This window comes from Falco biarmicus, chromosome 2 (assembly GCF_023638135.1).
Source record: "Falco biarmicus isolate bFalBia1 chromosome 2, bFalBia1.pri, whole genome shotgun sequence".
NCBI lineage: Eukaryota > Metazoa > Chordata > Aves > Falconiformes > Falconidae > Falco > Falco biarmicus.
The window spans coordinates 29,271,940-29,286,715 of NC_079289.1; the positions used below are offsets into that span (position 1 = coordinate 29,271,940).

The 14,776-nt window shown below is 51.3% G+C and overlaps 1 protein-coding gene across 1 annotated transcript in view; it reads right to left on the minus strand.

Annotated features, from left to right (window-relative positions):
* Nucleotides 1-5,675, minus strand: part of FOXO1 (forkhead box O1) — a 66,746-nt gene extending 61,071 nt beyond the window's left edge. The window contains 2 exon segments of the mRNA XM_056329362.1: nucleotides 4,873-5,209; nucleotides 5,211-5,675. Coding sequence (XP_056185337.1) covers nucleotides 4,873-5,209; nucleotides 5,211-5,479 — 606 coding nt within the window. The 5' untranslated portion in view covers nucleotides 5,480-5,675.
* Between the last annotated feature and the right edge of the window lie 9,101 nt (nucleotides 5,676-14,776).

Here is a 14,776-nt window from a genome sequence, read left to right on the forward strand (position 1 = left end):
AAAGGGCAAACATAAAAGGAGAAGCAAAAATAAGTTTAAAAGGAACAAAGAATTAAGGGCTGGCATTGCGATACAGCTTTGCTGTGAGTTACTCGGGCACAGGCGAGGAGAGCACCTTGCACCTGCAAAGGTTCAACTGAACTTTCGTGCCCGAAACTAAGCAAAACGCAAGCTGGTAAAAATCACAGACAGACAACGAAGGCTGCTACGAATGACTTTCTAGTGGCAGCAAGCAGGTACGCAAGCCATGAAACAGCAAAGCTCACCACAGGGTGGGCAGAGGCTGGAACTGCTCCGGCTGTTTCTCCAAGTGTGCCCCAGCTGAAAGCAGGCATCTCTGCAGAGCGGAGCTTCCAGCTGTTGAGTCTATTACTAATGTCACACATAAAAAGGTATGACTGCAATAGCATTTAACTTGGTATAATCCATAAATAGGAAACCAAACATACATACTTACATATGCATATGCACGTGTGTGATGTATGTATGTATGACACGATGCATGATGCTAGGGGGTCCGCAAATCACCTAGGGAAGCATCTAAAACGACAGAGGTAAATGCCTACAGGTATGTTACCAGCACTGAGGGAATACAAAGCAATTCTTCAATGCAATCTTCAGCTGTGCTGTGTCCATGTAGGAAAAAAATGTGCACTAAAAACCTCAAAAGATGTACTCACTTCACTTCAAATAAATTGTATAAATTGTCACAATTTAAACTGGTCACTGACGTAAAATCAAAAAATTTGGACAACTTATGTGAAGATTAATCTTAATTTCTCAGTCTTTCAAACATGTCATACTACATGTAGCTTTTGAATCAAAGACACCACAACCCAGAATTTATTTTGCACGAAGACCAACCCACTACAGAGTAAGAGTCATGACCAGAGAGTATTCCTATGGGAAGGCCACCCAAAGCACCCTGCCCACACCCGTTTCATCCTCAGGCCTTCAGGCTTACACCCATTCATCCTTCTGCAGTTAGGTATCACCTATTCTCATTCCTTTGGCAACGGTAACAAATAAATTCAAGGGATCAGGTTTCCTTGAGACTGGAAGCTGAGGAGGTGTAAATACCCTTGTGACCTTAACACCTGCCACTGTGAAAAATAAACACCACATCCACCCCGAGAGGAGTGCCACCAAAACTCTTTGTTTTCTGTTTAAGAAAAATCACAGGGTTTGATTTGGACCCATTTTCAAAAGCAGGCTAAAGGGATGAGACCATTCAAGGAAGCTTAACTGGTAGCTCCTTTACGATAAATCTCAACAATCTTGCCATAAAGCAGAGGCATCATGAAATACGCGCACTGCAGGAGATGTTTTATATTTTATCCATGATGATTAGCCAAAAAGCTATCAGATTTGAGTAAAGGAAGAGTTACCTACAGCTGTAGCAGAGCTCTTGGAGGACTGTAGACTGTCTTAAGCCCTATGTCCCGCACTAGCACAGGTAAGGGAAAATGTTGCTTTCACTTGACTACTACTAGGAGAAAGGTTTTGTTCTTCCATGCAGCTTCCACAAAGATTTCTTTGTTATCTCTGAAACAGATCTTGTTCTTGCTTCAGCTTTCTCTGAGTCACTCCATTTTCGCTGAGTTTCTCTGCTGGCCGCTCGGCACCCGTTCACAACCAACACCATGACCGGTCTGGCAAAGCGTATCTCGAGTGCCTCATTCAAGATAGCCGCTGCATCCTGGGGGGTCATGTGGACTTTGCTCCCCTAGAGTTCAACAGGGCTTTTGTTCATAAAGCAGAGTTTGGGCTAAGAAAGTCTGGAATAAACTTTGTATGTAGAACTGAGCACAATTTTACCTCCTTTAATAAGCCACCACTGACAATTTCATGCTACTACCTTTGGCTTCTACCCTTATTTAAAAAGCCTCTTTTATGTGAATGTTTTTATTCAGAAGAACCTGGATGCTATTTTGAGCCCCTAACAGATAACGCTGACACCGCTGAACTTCTTTATTCAGTGAAAAACTAAAAAGCAGCTCAGCATCAGACACTAGATCCAGGCAGTACATACCCACAAGCATTAGAGCAGTCAGCCCTCATCTTCTGGGTGAGAAACACAGCCTTGCCGCTATGCGGAAAGTGCACGTTCTTTTTAATTCCTTGTGTACTTCATAGATTTTGTGTATCGTTTCAAAAAGGTGCCTTGCTGCACTTACAAACATGCAAACTCCACCAAGATGAAGTGTCTCGAAGCTCTGTTTAAAGGGGGGGTGGATGTGGGGGGGGGGGTAGGGGATGGGGGGGGGGGGGGGGGCGGAAAAAACAACACCCCCTCCTTCCTCAGCCTGCAGAACACACACGCACGATGTGCTCCCAGCCCTAAGTCGGTACCAGGCTCTAAGGCAAACCCACGCTCCCTCTCTGTCGGCAGGAAAGTCCACCACTCATCTGTGCTCATCGCTGGAGTGATGCTTCTCCTGTGCCAGGGCCCGTGGCTGACTCCAGGCTGCGCTCCCAGCCCTCCACCTGCACCCACGACAGCTTCCCGGCCCCCAGACCACAAGCAAACCAACAGCTCCCAAATCGAAAAATAAAAACGATCCCTGCTCAAGCCGAGCCATGGAGAAATGCTGACGAGCGAGCAAACGGGCTGCGTGCCTCAACCAGATCAGTTATAGCATCGACACCCTGTGGCTGCCAGTAACTAAACTTGTGTGTTTAAGGAACACTGCACTTACCTGGCTAAATCGGTAAAACCTGTAAGCGTGTAACTTTCTGAGCAGCCTGGCAGTGACGCAGCCAAAGGAAGGGATTTGGGCAACATGTGCCTGATGCAGAACACAGCAACTATTAACTATGGTAGGAGAGCACGTGTATTTACCCGCCAGCAGTGGCAGGGTACATACTGCACCCTACCAGAGGGTACTACAGCCAAAAAACATATTGGTAACTGCTGTCCCCGTCATAACGGAGGTATGTGGGCACAGAAGAGCTCAGCCTGTCAGAGGGAGGTGTGCGAGGCTTCTGTATTTGCTGAAGCACCACAGGAAGAGCAGCAATAAAATAGGAAGCACCTAGTAAGTCACACGGCTAGCAAAGCTTCTTTGCTTGCTTGAATTTGGGAGGTCTTTGATTTTACTTTGGTTGGTTTGTGTTTTTTAGGTCACTTCTACTCATTCTGAAAAAAGCACTTGATGTATCTTGCTTTTTTCAAGGAGACTAACATATCACTGGAGGAAAAAAAAAAGAACCAGCATCTTCAAGTGACAAGTTACCGTATTTAAAAGTTGTCAGCTATCAATTATTTCACTATTAAAGGTTTTAATGAAAGATGTCTTCAGGCAAATACCCTTTAAATTTTTCAGACCAACACAATGATAAAAACTAACAAATTACTTTAAAAAACCTCAAAAGCCTTTGGTTAAAAATGAGTTCAAGATTGATCTGCATTTCCTTACCAGGACATCGCTTACCTCCAAAAAATAAATGAAGTAGATTTACAAACATTTAAAGGTAACAAACATTCCTAACTAGATGCGATTAAAAATACATAAACACAGGGTTTGACGACGCTTTCTTGTTTGGGAAAGGCAAATAACACCGATATTAGAAAGCGAAGCGAGGAGCCCAGTCGGCCGGCGCTGAACCGCGGTCAGACGCAGCGCAGACAGGGTGACAGTCCCCTACCACCGCCGACCCCCGGCGGGGCGGCCAGGCTCTGCCTGACGCAGGCGGCCGAAGCTCATTCCGCCGACGCTGTCACGCAACAGTGCCACGGCGCCAGGCGCCCTGCCTCCGCCGCAAGCAGGGGCACAGGTGGGTGACACCTTCCCGGAGGCCGAGGAGGAGCGTTTGTCCCCAGCACAGCGAAGCGTTCGCCACCCGACGGGGCCACGGAGGCGACGGGGCCACGGGCCCCGCGCTGTCCCCACCACGCTGGGCGACAGCCAGCGCGGCCGCCCGGCCCCGCGCCAAGCGACGCCGGGCCCAGGGCCACCCGGTGCCCACGGGGCCCCCCGGGAGCCGGCGCGCAGCCCCCCCCGGGCGGGGCGCGGCAGCTGGCCCCACGGCCTGGCTCCGGCTGTGAGCGGCACCGGGCGCTCGGCTCCAGCCTGCGCGGGGCTGGGCGCTGCCCCCGCCGCCTGCGGGCTGCCGCTGCCCCCGCTACGGCTGCGGGAGGCAGCGCTGTCCCAGCACTTTGCAGCAGAAAGGCGCTCCCGCAACCCAAGTTTAACCAAGCCATCGAGCCAAGTACAGCGGCTTACTCATTAAACACACGCCGTTTCTGCAACCCTTGTCCTGCCCCCGCTCTTTCCCCATCCCTGTTTGCTTCTGTCCCCTCTCCGCCGCCCGACGGCAAACCCCGCCGCGCCGGCTGCCGGCACGCCCCCGCCCCAACCCGCCCCGGGGCTGGGAAGCCCCCGGGGACCAGCGCCCGACAGCCACCCTCACGACGCGGGTGTTGGACCCCGAGCCCGGCCGGCCGCCCCGGGGGGCGCAGGAGGCGGCGGCGCTCTCGCCGCGTTTTCCCGGGGACGGCGCCGTGACACGGCGTGAACTTTTCCTTTCGGCGGGGCGGGGGGGGGGGGGGGGGGAGGCGGAGAGCCGCCCTGGCCCCTCCTGCGCCCCACCGGGGGGAGGGCGAAAACGCTTTTTTCCCTTAGGATTTTTCCCCGAGGAAGGGTGAAAAAAAGTACAATTTCCAGGAAGAAAAAAAAAAAAAAAAGAAAACAAGGCAGGGAGCTGGAGCGCTGCAGACGGCGCGGCGGGCAGCGAGCAGCCCGGGGGACGGAGCGGGCCCGGCCGCCCGCAGCACCGCGGCTCCCGGCCCGGACGGCAGCGTGTGCGGCGCCCGCAGCCGAGCCTCCCAGGACCCCCGACCGACGGGGGACCCCGCCACCCCCCCCTCACCTTCCAACCGGCCGAGCTGTTGCTGTCGCCCTTATCCTTGAAGTAGGGGACGCTCTTGACCATCCACTCGTAGATCTGGGAGAGGGTGAGCCGCTTCTCGGGGGAGCTCTCGATGGCCTTGGTGATGAGGTCCGCGTAGGACAGGTTGCCCCAGGCGTTGCGGCGCGACGAGCTGCTCTTACGGGGCTGCCCGGCCACGGGGCCCGGCGACAGACCGGCCACTGGCGGCGGCACCGGCGGCACCGGCGGCGGTCCCGGCGGGTGGAGGCGGCAGCCGGCCTCGGGCGCCGGGAAATCCCCGCAGCGGCAGGCGGCCGCCTCTGGGGGGGCGGCGGCGGGGGGGCAGCGGCGCGAAGTCCTCGCTCTCCTCCAGCAGGCTGAGGTTGCTGATGAAGTCGGCGCTGAGCGCTCCCGAGGCGGCGGCACCGGCACCGGCCGCGGCACCGGCCGCCCCCTCGGGCTGCCCGCCGCACGACGGCGCCGGGCTGGAGGTGGCCGAGCTGGGGGGGTTGAACTCCGGCCGCGGCAGGGGCCAGGTGCAGGAGCGGGGCCGCGGCAGCGGCTCGAAGTCGGGGTCGATGTCCACCAGCTGAGGTGCCTCGGCCATGGCGGGGCCGGGGCGGGAGCGCGGCGGCGGCGGCGGCGGGGCGGCTGGGCTCAGCGCCGCCGCCCCATGCAGGCTCCGGCCGCTGACCGGCGCGGCCTCGACGGCGCGGCCGCCAACTCCCCTGGCGGCTCCGGCCCCGCCGCCCTGCCCCTACCCGGCTGGCGGCTCCCTGCCCTCCGCGGCGGCAGCAACGGCAGCGACCCGGCCGCCCGGCGCGCACCGACTGGAGCGACCGCCCCGCGCGGGCCCGCCTCCAGCCTTCCTCCTCCTCCTCCTCCTCCTCCTCCCGGCGGGGAGGGACGGCCCGCGCCGCGCCAATGGTAGCGCCGCGCCGCCCGCCCGCCTCCCGCCGCGGGGCCGGTTTGGCAGGAGGGTGCCGGTGCCCCCGTGCTGTTTCTGGGTGGTTTTGTTTTCCGGCGGCGGAGGAGGGCGAGCAGCGGCGGGCGGGCGGCCGTGCCCCCCGCCGCCCCGGGCCCGGCGCCGCCGAGGGGCTGGGCGGGGCCGGAGCTCCCCCGCCTCGCCGGGGGGTGAGCGCCCGTCGGCCGCGGGCTGCGCGGGGAGCAGCCGGGGCAGGGGAGCTGCGGGGCACCGCCACGGAACGTGCCCCCAGGAGGATCTCCGCCCCGGTCGCTGCCTGCCGACCCGGGGGGCGTCGGGCGCCTGGGTTGGGGTTAGGGGGCGGCTAGGAGAGCGTGCACGGTGGGGCTGCGGGCGGCTCCCCGCTCCCAGCAGAGCCCGGCGGCGCCGGCTCTGTGCGCTGCCGCCCGCCTGCCCGCCGCGGGGGGGACCGGGCAGCCCCCGCGCCCGGGGGGACGGCACCGGCGGCTGCGACAGCCTCCCTGCCTCCATCCCTGCCTCCCAAGCCGGCTCCTCGCCAGAAAGTGGCTGCGCCTCCCGAAGTGATAAACCTCCCCTTTGGCTGAGCGTGTTTTCATACCGTGAGCTGGTGCTTTATTCCGTGGGCAGGCACGGGAGCTCGGGATAATTTCATTTTAAGTCGACTAGTAAACAAACCTTATATTTTTCCAGGCAAACCCCAAGGCCACACAATTTAGTAAGGCTTGTATTCCCCCCTTCCAAAGAGGCGGCAGTTAAAGAACACGCCACCTCTGCCACCCGAGCGCATAAACATACAAAGAGATGTATGTTCGAGGCAACACAGGAGTGTTACTCCGTTTAAAATTACAAGGGAGACGTTTGCTTAAGCTAGGGAAACGATCCCAGGGATGAGGCACGACTCGACACCTTGTTCAAACTGGCAAGCCCAACTTCTTAGAAAATCTGTTTTGTTTTCAGTAGGAGGAGTGCTTTTAAAAAACATTCTTTAGACGTGCCTTCGTAAGTCACAGAATTCACAGCCAGCCACGGCATTTGATGTTGCCCATCAAAGAACCGCTGGAGCTGGGTAACTGTCACCCTTGAGCCAGCAAACCTGTTACTTTTCCCTCCTCTGTACCCAGGCACAGAGCGGTAATGTTATTTAAATGCCGTTCATTGTTCCTATAAAAATATTTCCTGAAAATGAGTAACAATAATGAAGGAGAGAGAGTATAAAACTGGATTTAGGCCCACAGCATATAATTTAGTGACAGATCATACATCTACATATACATAACGTCTATTATGAAAACACTTTTTAAGACATGTGATGACACCTAACCATATAGTTAGTCCAACATATGCATAAGTGCATAGTAACTGATCAAATTTTAAAGCACTGGTTTTGTCATGTTTATTTTCCCAAACGCCAAAGGTGATTATACCTTATTATAGGTTGGCTGCTTGTCAGATTTCGGAGTCGCTTTGCCTTTAAGTCATTTCTGTGTTTTCTAAATTCTTTAAAAGATTTAACCCACAAATTTATATTGTTTAGCCTATGCATTTTAGAAACCCCCCTTTTTTTTCCAGTTTTTTAAAAAAAAAAAAGGCAAATAGTCCAAGTCCAGCCTAATAACTTGCATGCCACATTTCAGCTTGGAACAGCTTTATCCAGCAGCATTACACAACTCGGTGTAGTAGTTGCCCTGCAATAAGGGAAAGAGCCCCGTCTTGAAGAAGCAGAGATTATATAATGGTGAGAAGCAGCCAGGGATGCACAGCGAATTGACGTGTTTAAATGGAAGCCAGAACAAAAGAAGTGCCCAAGAACACTGAAACATTTTCTTTTTCTTTCCTTGGTGTCTGGGGGGGAAAAAACCAACAAAAAACCTAAGAGCCAGACTGGCACCCATCCTGCTAAATGAAATGGATTTATTACCCAGGCTTTCTTCTAAGGATTTTTTTAAAATCTTGCACTCCTTGCTTTTTTATTTTGTCAAAAGTAGAGATGTTATTCCCTGACCTCAAAGAAAGCTACTGCTGGGGAATTTTAGGAAGCCCTGGTGTGTTCATCACTCAGCCCGGCTCTTTCTGCAGGATAAGGGTTGTAGTGCCCTTTCTTGGCCCTACGTGGTGTTGCCGTTGCTTACCTCACCTTCTTGGCAGGGCTCTGCCACATTTGTGCCCCGCGTTACTGATGTTCTTGCAGCTTAAAACTTAGCAGTGGGTACAGACAGCAGATTGCAGTGAGGAGTGAGGACGTGGAAGTAGAGACTGATTAAACCAGAGCCTTCAAAATGCTGCATTTGCTTGGCAAGTGGGGCCCCGTGACTCACAACGCAACAGGCAGCGCTTATCTCTGCCATGGGGATTTTGACTATTGCAGGCTCTCGGCTGGGCCCAGGTCTGCTGAGGCCTGGAGGAAGGATGAAGGCCGATGAGATGATGCCGTGCACTTTCCTGGGATGAGTAATCCAGGCAGTCTGCTCCGACTTTGGCAGAACCGCCTGAGTGAGTGAGTCCTTCTGCAATGTCCCAGTCCACATGTACATCATCCTCTGCTTTCCTCATAGGATCTCTCTCCATCAAGTATTTGGGGGCGGAATCCTTTCACATCAACCAATTTTAGAGTCAAAGCAACGAAGTGGCATGCATGCCATACACAGTATGAGGGTCACACGAGCTGCAGGCTCTAACCCGCCTGCACCGCTCTCCCAGTGCACCCCAAACGCCGTCGACCACGCTTAGGACACACTGCAGTGAACAAACCATCCATTTGGCTGTTGGAGGGGGGCTTCCTCCTCCTAAAACAGCTCAGCACAGCAATGGCTCCGTACAAGAAATTTTACTGCATCTACAAATGACAGCATTAAGTTTATCTCATCTCCCACGATGCCAAAATGCTGATGGATGCACCACAATTCATTTTCTACTCCCACGGCCCTCCTCCTACACTCCACCTTTTTATTTCTCTACTCCTACTCCTGCTCCCATTTTCCACTCCTCTACAATGCAGTATCTCCTATCATCCTTAGCATCGACTTGTATTTTTATTTTATTTTTTTTTTCAAATTAAAGACCTGAAGATTGCCTTTTATCATCACTGGAATAAAGCAGAGCTTCTATTCATATTCTGGGTTTGAGGCAGCCAAAATAAAGGATCTGCACTGTCTTTTTACTACTGTCTGTATAATTCACTTTCTGAGGTTTTGATCAAATCAAGCAGGAGATTACATGAAGTTGAAAGCATTTGTAGTATATGTACAGCTCTTTTTTTTTTTTACAGATATGTGCATGGTGAGAGAGTACAAAGGTTTTAACAGAACAAAAAGCAACGATAAAATACCAATTTGCACCTGGTATCATTAAGAGCTGGGGCAAACCTTATTTTCTGAGGAAGGATGAGGGAGTTCAGCACCTCCAGTTTTCTCCCACATCCCTCAGAAGGCATTGACTTTGTCTGCAGTCCACGTTTCCAAGGAGCCTGGGTCTCAGAACGGTGGCATGGCACCTCAGTCACATCCCCTCCCAGCCGAGGGTAACTGAGGGCTTCCCTACACGGCAGGGTTTGAACAGTTCCCGGGTGCACAGGGCATTGGCACTGCCTAGCTAAGAGAGTTCAGGGTGTCTGAAGCTCTCCCAAACAGCTGGGGACTTCTACACAGCCGCTGGAGAAAGGCAGTCCCTCCACAGCACGTTTCAGAGCAGGAGCTTAACTTCACTCCTGGGAGTGCGCATCTCTCCCCACCAACCACAGAACCACAGAGGGAATTTAAGGATCTGCTAATCCCTCACCACAATTAGGTGGTGCTAATGCCCCCGCTCCCCTGCTCTCCTTCCATCTCGCCCTTCGCCTCCCGCCTGGCAGGTCAGGGTCTGGCTGGCTCGGGGAGAGGCCGGTGTCACATTTACGGTCACTCCATGGTTAATGGAGGGAATCAAATCCCTCCCACGGGTGATTTACCACCCCAGGTGGTGGAGCTGACCAGCCACGGGGATGCCAGGCTCTTGCTCCCAGTAGTTCACACTTACCTTCAGCCAGCTGCCTTCTGGCCAGCAGATCCCACCCATCTTGTTTTATAGCGCATGGAAAATGTGTAATCTCCAATTCCCATGCCATAGCATCCCCAGGATTTTCAGGGCTCCAGAAGTGTCCGCTGGCTCTGTGCAAGCCAGAAGTAACAGTCAGGACGCCGATAATCTCAAGGGATCACTTCCTTGAGCAAAACACGCGGCACTCAGCCTTGCCTGGCACAAACTTTTATAATATTTCTTGTTACCCGCTGTATGCTAGCACCTATACACCCCAGCAGGGCTGCAGCCCTCCGGAGCTCAACAGTAAGAAACAGGCCATACCACAAGGCTAACAGGCTGGCCAGGCACTGCGGAGAGATGGCAAAAGAAAGGCAAAATGATCAGTCCTGCTTTGCAGGGGGGGAACTGGACCACCGTGAACCCACATAATGTGCAGAGGACCTCACAGAGGATGCCTGGGCAGAGAAGCCAAGCCTACCAAGACCCAGTCCTTCGGTTTACCAAAATTCATGCCATCAAAGTGTTGTCAGGGTACTTGCTGGTGAGGGATTTGAAGTTACCTTGTCTCAGGTCTGTCTCCCGCTACACACAGTACAAAGTCCTGAACATTCCCCGTAGAGGCAGGAAGGCCCTTCTGGACTTACACCTGGACAGCTGAAATCAGGGCCACATGTGTCCATGCTGGCTGCCCACCTCACTGGACATCTTTTAGAGTCGAGAACTGCCAGATCCTCGCACAAAGTGGTGCAGCTCCGGCCTCCAGAAAGCCTCCAGGCAGCCCACCCCTTCTTCTCAGAGGAGATGGAGAACCTTGGATGCTGGTGGGAGAGCTGCCCAAATGCAGCCAAGTGCCGTTTCCTTCACCTCCTCACTGCATGCTGTAGGGAGCTGGGCTGCTGCGACCGGGGCTCTCACAGCAGCTGCTGCATCCTCCTCCTTCTCCTCCTCCTCCTCCTCTTCTTCACCATCAGCAATCAGCAGTAAGTCTTCAAACTGGACAACCACAGCTGCAGCCAACGCCCTCCTCCTTCCCCAATTTGTCTACAGCAGCTTTGGTGGCAGAGAGCAGCCGGAGGGCTCAGTGGGTGCTGCTGCCAGGAGAAAGGTTAAAAGGGAGACATCAAGAGGGGCGACGGTGGGGTTGTGCTCCCCAGACTGGGAGATGGAGCTGCTGGGCGTTGGGCTGCCAAGATGTCACTGCAGACTTAGCGGCTGCTGAAGCTGGACCACCCTGGCTTGAAAGAAGTACCACAACAAATATTTAGTTACGTAAATGAAGAAAGAATTTAATATTAAAACATATTTTTTTATTAAAAATAGCTAGTAAAAATTTTTACTATGTATTTTTGGACAATTTCCCTTGATGTTGTTCATACCTCATTTGTTCTCAGCATCTGCAAAAATGTAAACAATTAAGATTTGAGAACAAGGTTTCATGGAAACCATTTCCAAGTTGCACTATTTGAAGGAATCAGAATTTAATTTTAAATTTCCTTGTGCAAGAGCTCACGTCAGAAGCATTCATAAGTTTTTTCCAGGCCAAGAAAAATAATAATACAACTTCACTGGTTGGTGCGATTAATGCAGCTCAAATTCCTGCTCAGTCTGGCTCTTACTTAGCATTTGGACAAAACCATATTCACTGAACAAGCTCAAATGAGGCATCCCGTGTTACTGGGAACAACAGTCTGCTGCCACATTTTGTAAAAAGAAAAAGAAGGCAAACTGAAGAAAATACTTGACACAAACTCATCTCTCAACTCTTACAATCTAGGCTCAAGATCTCCCATTTAAACATACATCCCCCATCACCCACGTATAGACATCCGTAAGTGAAAGACTGAAGTACAATATGCACAAGAAATGATCCTTACCAGGATTGATATGATAAATACCAAAGGTAGTGTCCACATAGCGATATCTGTTTTTAGTGTGTCATGTGCAATCACTGGCTGTGATGTAAAAACAGAAGGCAAGAGTTTATCAGGTTTCAGATTCAGCTGAATCACCCGGCCCACCCCTATGCAAAGGCCAACGTGCCTCGAAGTAAACACAGTTCAAGTGGTGTGTATGTTTTTCAGGGTGTTGAGTTTCTGTTTTGTCGTAAATATGATCTATTACAATATTCTCCCACATCCTACTGTCAATGTTTCAACATTTTCAGGTGCGTTTCTCATTTCTTGTTTTCCTTGATATATTGCTGGAGGAAAAACTGACTGGCTTCGCATGATAGCTTTTGTATATTAAATAATTTTATTGTGTTTGAGCAACAAACTAAAAACAGGACGCTTGACAGTTACAGTATAATTCAGTGGTTTCTCTTCAGCCTGTAGGAAGGAAAATTCATGGCATGGTACAATGCAATGCTTGAAAACTATTTCATCTTCTTTTCCTTTGTTTCACTGGAAAACTGATAGCTACCTGTCATCAACGAGAAAAATAATTTATAGCCAGAATCAGCATGGAGGCTGTGCCATAACAGAAGCTTACTTTTAAGAAAAAGTGGTTTTTTCCATTGTTAAAGTCATGCTTGAAAAGCATATTTATATACATATACAACTGTATTTGCATACAAATGAGTGCATTATGTATATGCTGCACAAATGCGTATGCATGGTATCATTATATGCATTTTACGCTCGATTTATATAGATGCAAACGTGGTTAGACAACAATAGTAACACAGTATTTTGACATATATGCATATATTCCTGTGCTGCTGGTGACTGATCCATTACAGAAGTCAGTGTTCGAGCCGGATGCTCAACAGGTAAGGTCTGTAGCATACAAATACTGTTCCACGGTATAAACGTCCACAGCAGGACAACCACCCCAGGCAGCTACACTCTCCTTCTTCTCACGAAACACAGTAGTAATTCCATGCTTTTTTTTTTTTTTTTACCTTTCTGTAAAATAGGTATAAAAAGTGTCTGCAACCCTGTTAGTTAACAGTTTAAATGCTTTGAGATCCAGCACTGCAAATGCAAACCTTCTTACACCTGGCCTGCGAGGAGAATATACTGATGAAACTGAAACCAGCCAGGTCCCAGCATCAGGTTCTGCCTCAAGGCAGAGGCACACCACGTACCGGCCTGAAAACAGATAAAATGAGCAACGAGTAGTTTCAATTTTACATTCGTATCTGCCAAGCCCCGAATAGCAAACCCCAACCAGGATCAGATGAGCTTGTGCCACATGATCAGTAATAGGAAGGCACATGGCGGGCAGCAGCTTGGTGGCTTCTCTTTGTATCCAAGAAGGAGATGGGGAACGGCGAGATTCAGGAGGGGGCTCGAGGCAGAGAAAAGCCCTGGGTGCGAAGGGGTAAATGGTGGGGCTGTCGGATCTGTCCACCCACACGTTACAGAAATGCTGCTGCTGCAAAGAAATCAGCAGTGGCTCCCCGAAAGCCACCCACTTTCACTCTTTGCTCCAGTTGTGGCTACCAACCTCACGGGCTGATGAAGCATCTTGCAACAAAAAAAAAAAAAAAACACAAAAAATCCCAAGCAAACAAAAACCAAAGCAGAATCTTAGCCAGCAGCTGGACTCTCTGGTACCCCCACTTTGCTGGGGTGAGGATCGGTTCATTGAGACACAGACTCACAGGGATGCCTTGTCCTCTCTGATGGGTGCCAGAGCTGCTGGGGAATGGGAAACACAACGAAGGGGCAGAAGGGAAAGAGTGAGTGGAGAGAAAAAAAAAGGAAGAAAAGGTGCGGGGAAATAAGAAAATCACAAAAAGAAGTCACAACAAGGGAAAAAACAACAAGAAAGGAAAGCAAAAAGTAGAAAGGAGGAAAACGAGCGTGAAACGAGAAATGAGACTTGTCCATTATATGAAGAAAGAGGTCATGTATCAAAGCACCCTAAATCAGAGCTTTTGCAAAACAAAGAATCCACACGAATACCTAAAAGGCACTGAAAGGCTGTCATCCCAGAGTTGTGCCTTCAAGGGACAACAGGCGACCTCCGCAGGCGTCCAGGGCAGGTCTGCATGGGTGTCTCCCAGAGAGCTCACTCCAGCCACATTCACATCCCCGCCACAGTGCGCCTTGCAGAGATTTAATGGGCGAACAGATCCAGAGCTCCTGCCCCTGTTGCAGTCAGAAGTAATTTTGCATTTCCAAAGTCTACACCGCAGCAAAGTTCACCTGGTCAAGCGTGTGCTGCAGAGCTGGTCCTGCGCCTCACTTTCTGCGTGCATCAGCCATTCAGCATTTCTTTTCCTGGTGCACAGCTGACGTTGCCCTGCAGCACCACAAGTCTAGAGCAAGCACCCCTGGGCTGTGCTTCCCTGAGGTGTTTCCAGCAAAGCCAGGCAGTGCTGCAAAAAGACACGAGATCTGGAGTTGGCAAAGGAGCCCTCACCCAGTGGTGCTCCGTTCCAAATAGCCGGGCACAACACATCGACTCAGTCCCTGGCTCAGGGATGCCAGGGACTGACAGCTCTTGATGAAACGGTGTCCCAAGCAGCCACCTGCTCTCTTCTTGACCCACCTGAATAAATGCCAAGGTATCCTCAACATTTCTTGCTAGCGTTCTGGCCAGGAGGATCCAGCACTGATGGCCACTGAGTGTTTGGATACACTCTTGAAGAAGAACTTGGCAGTCAAAATAAAATGGACCAGGGCCAAAAATAAATTTTAAAGAAAACCCTAACATATATGACTTTGTTAAAAACTTGAGCCTTTTATAGTTTTGTTACAAAACTGCATTTTCACATTACGGGAAATTCAGTGCAGAAAAGCAGGACTGCTTGTTCCTTTTCCAGACCTGCCAGAGTTTCCTTTCAGCTGATATCTACCTATAACTCTTTTTTAGTGAAATCTTTTCTTATGGCTTTTTTCTATTTTCTACTTAAACACCTCATTTTACTCCTTGTAAAATCTCTATGGTGTGCTTGAAAAATCACTTTGCAAACAAGACTCAGAAAGCATTACC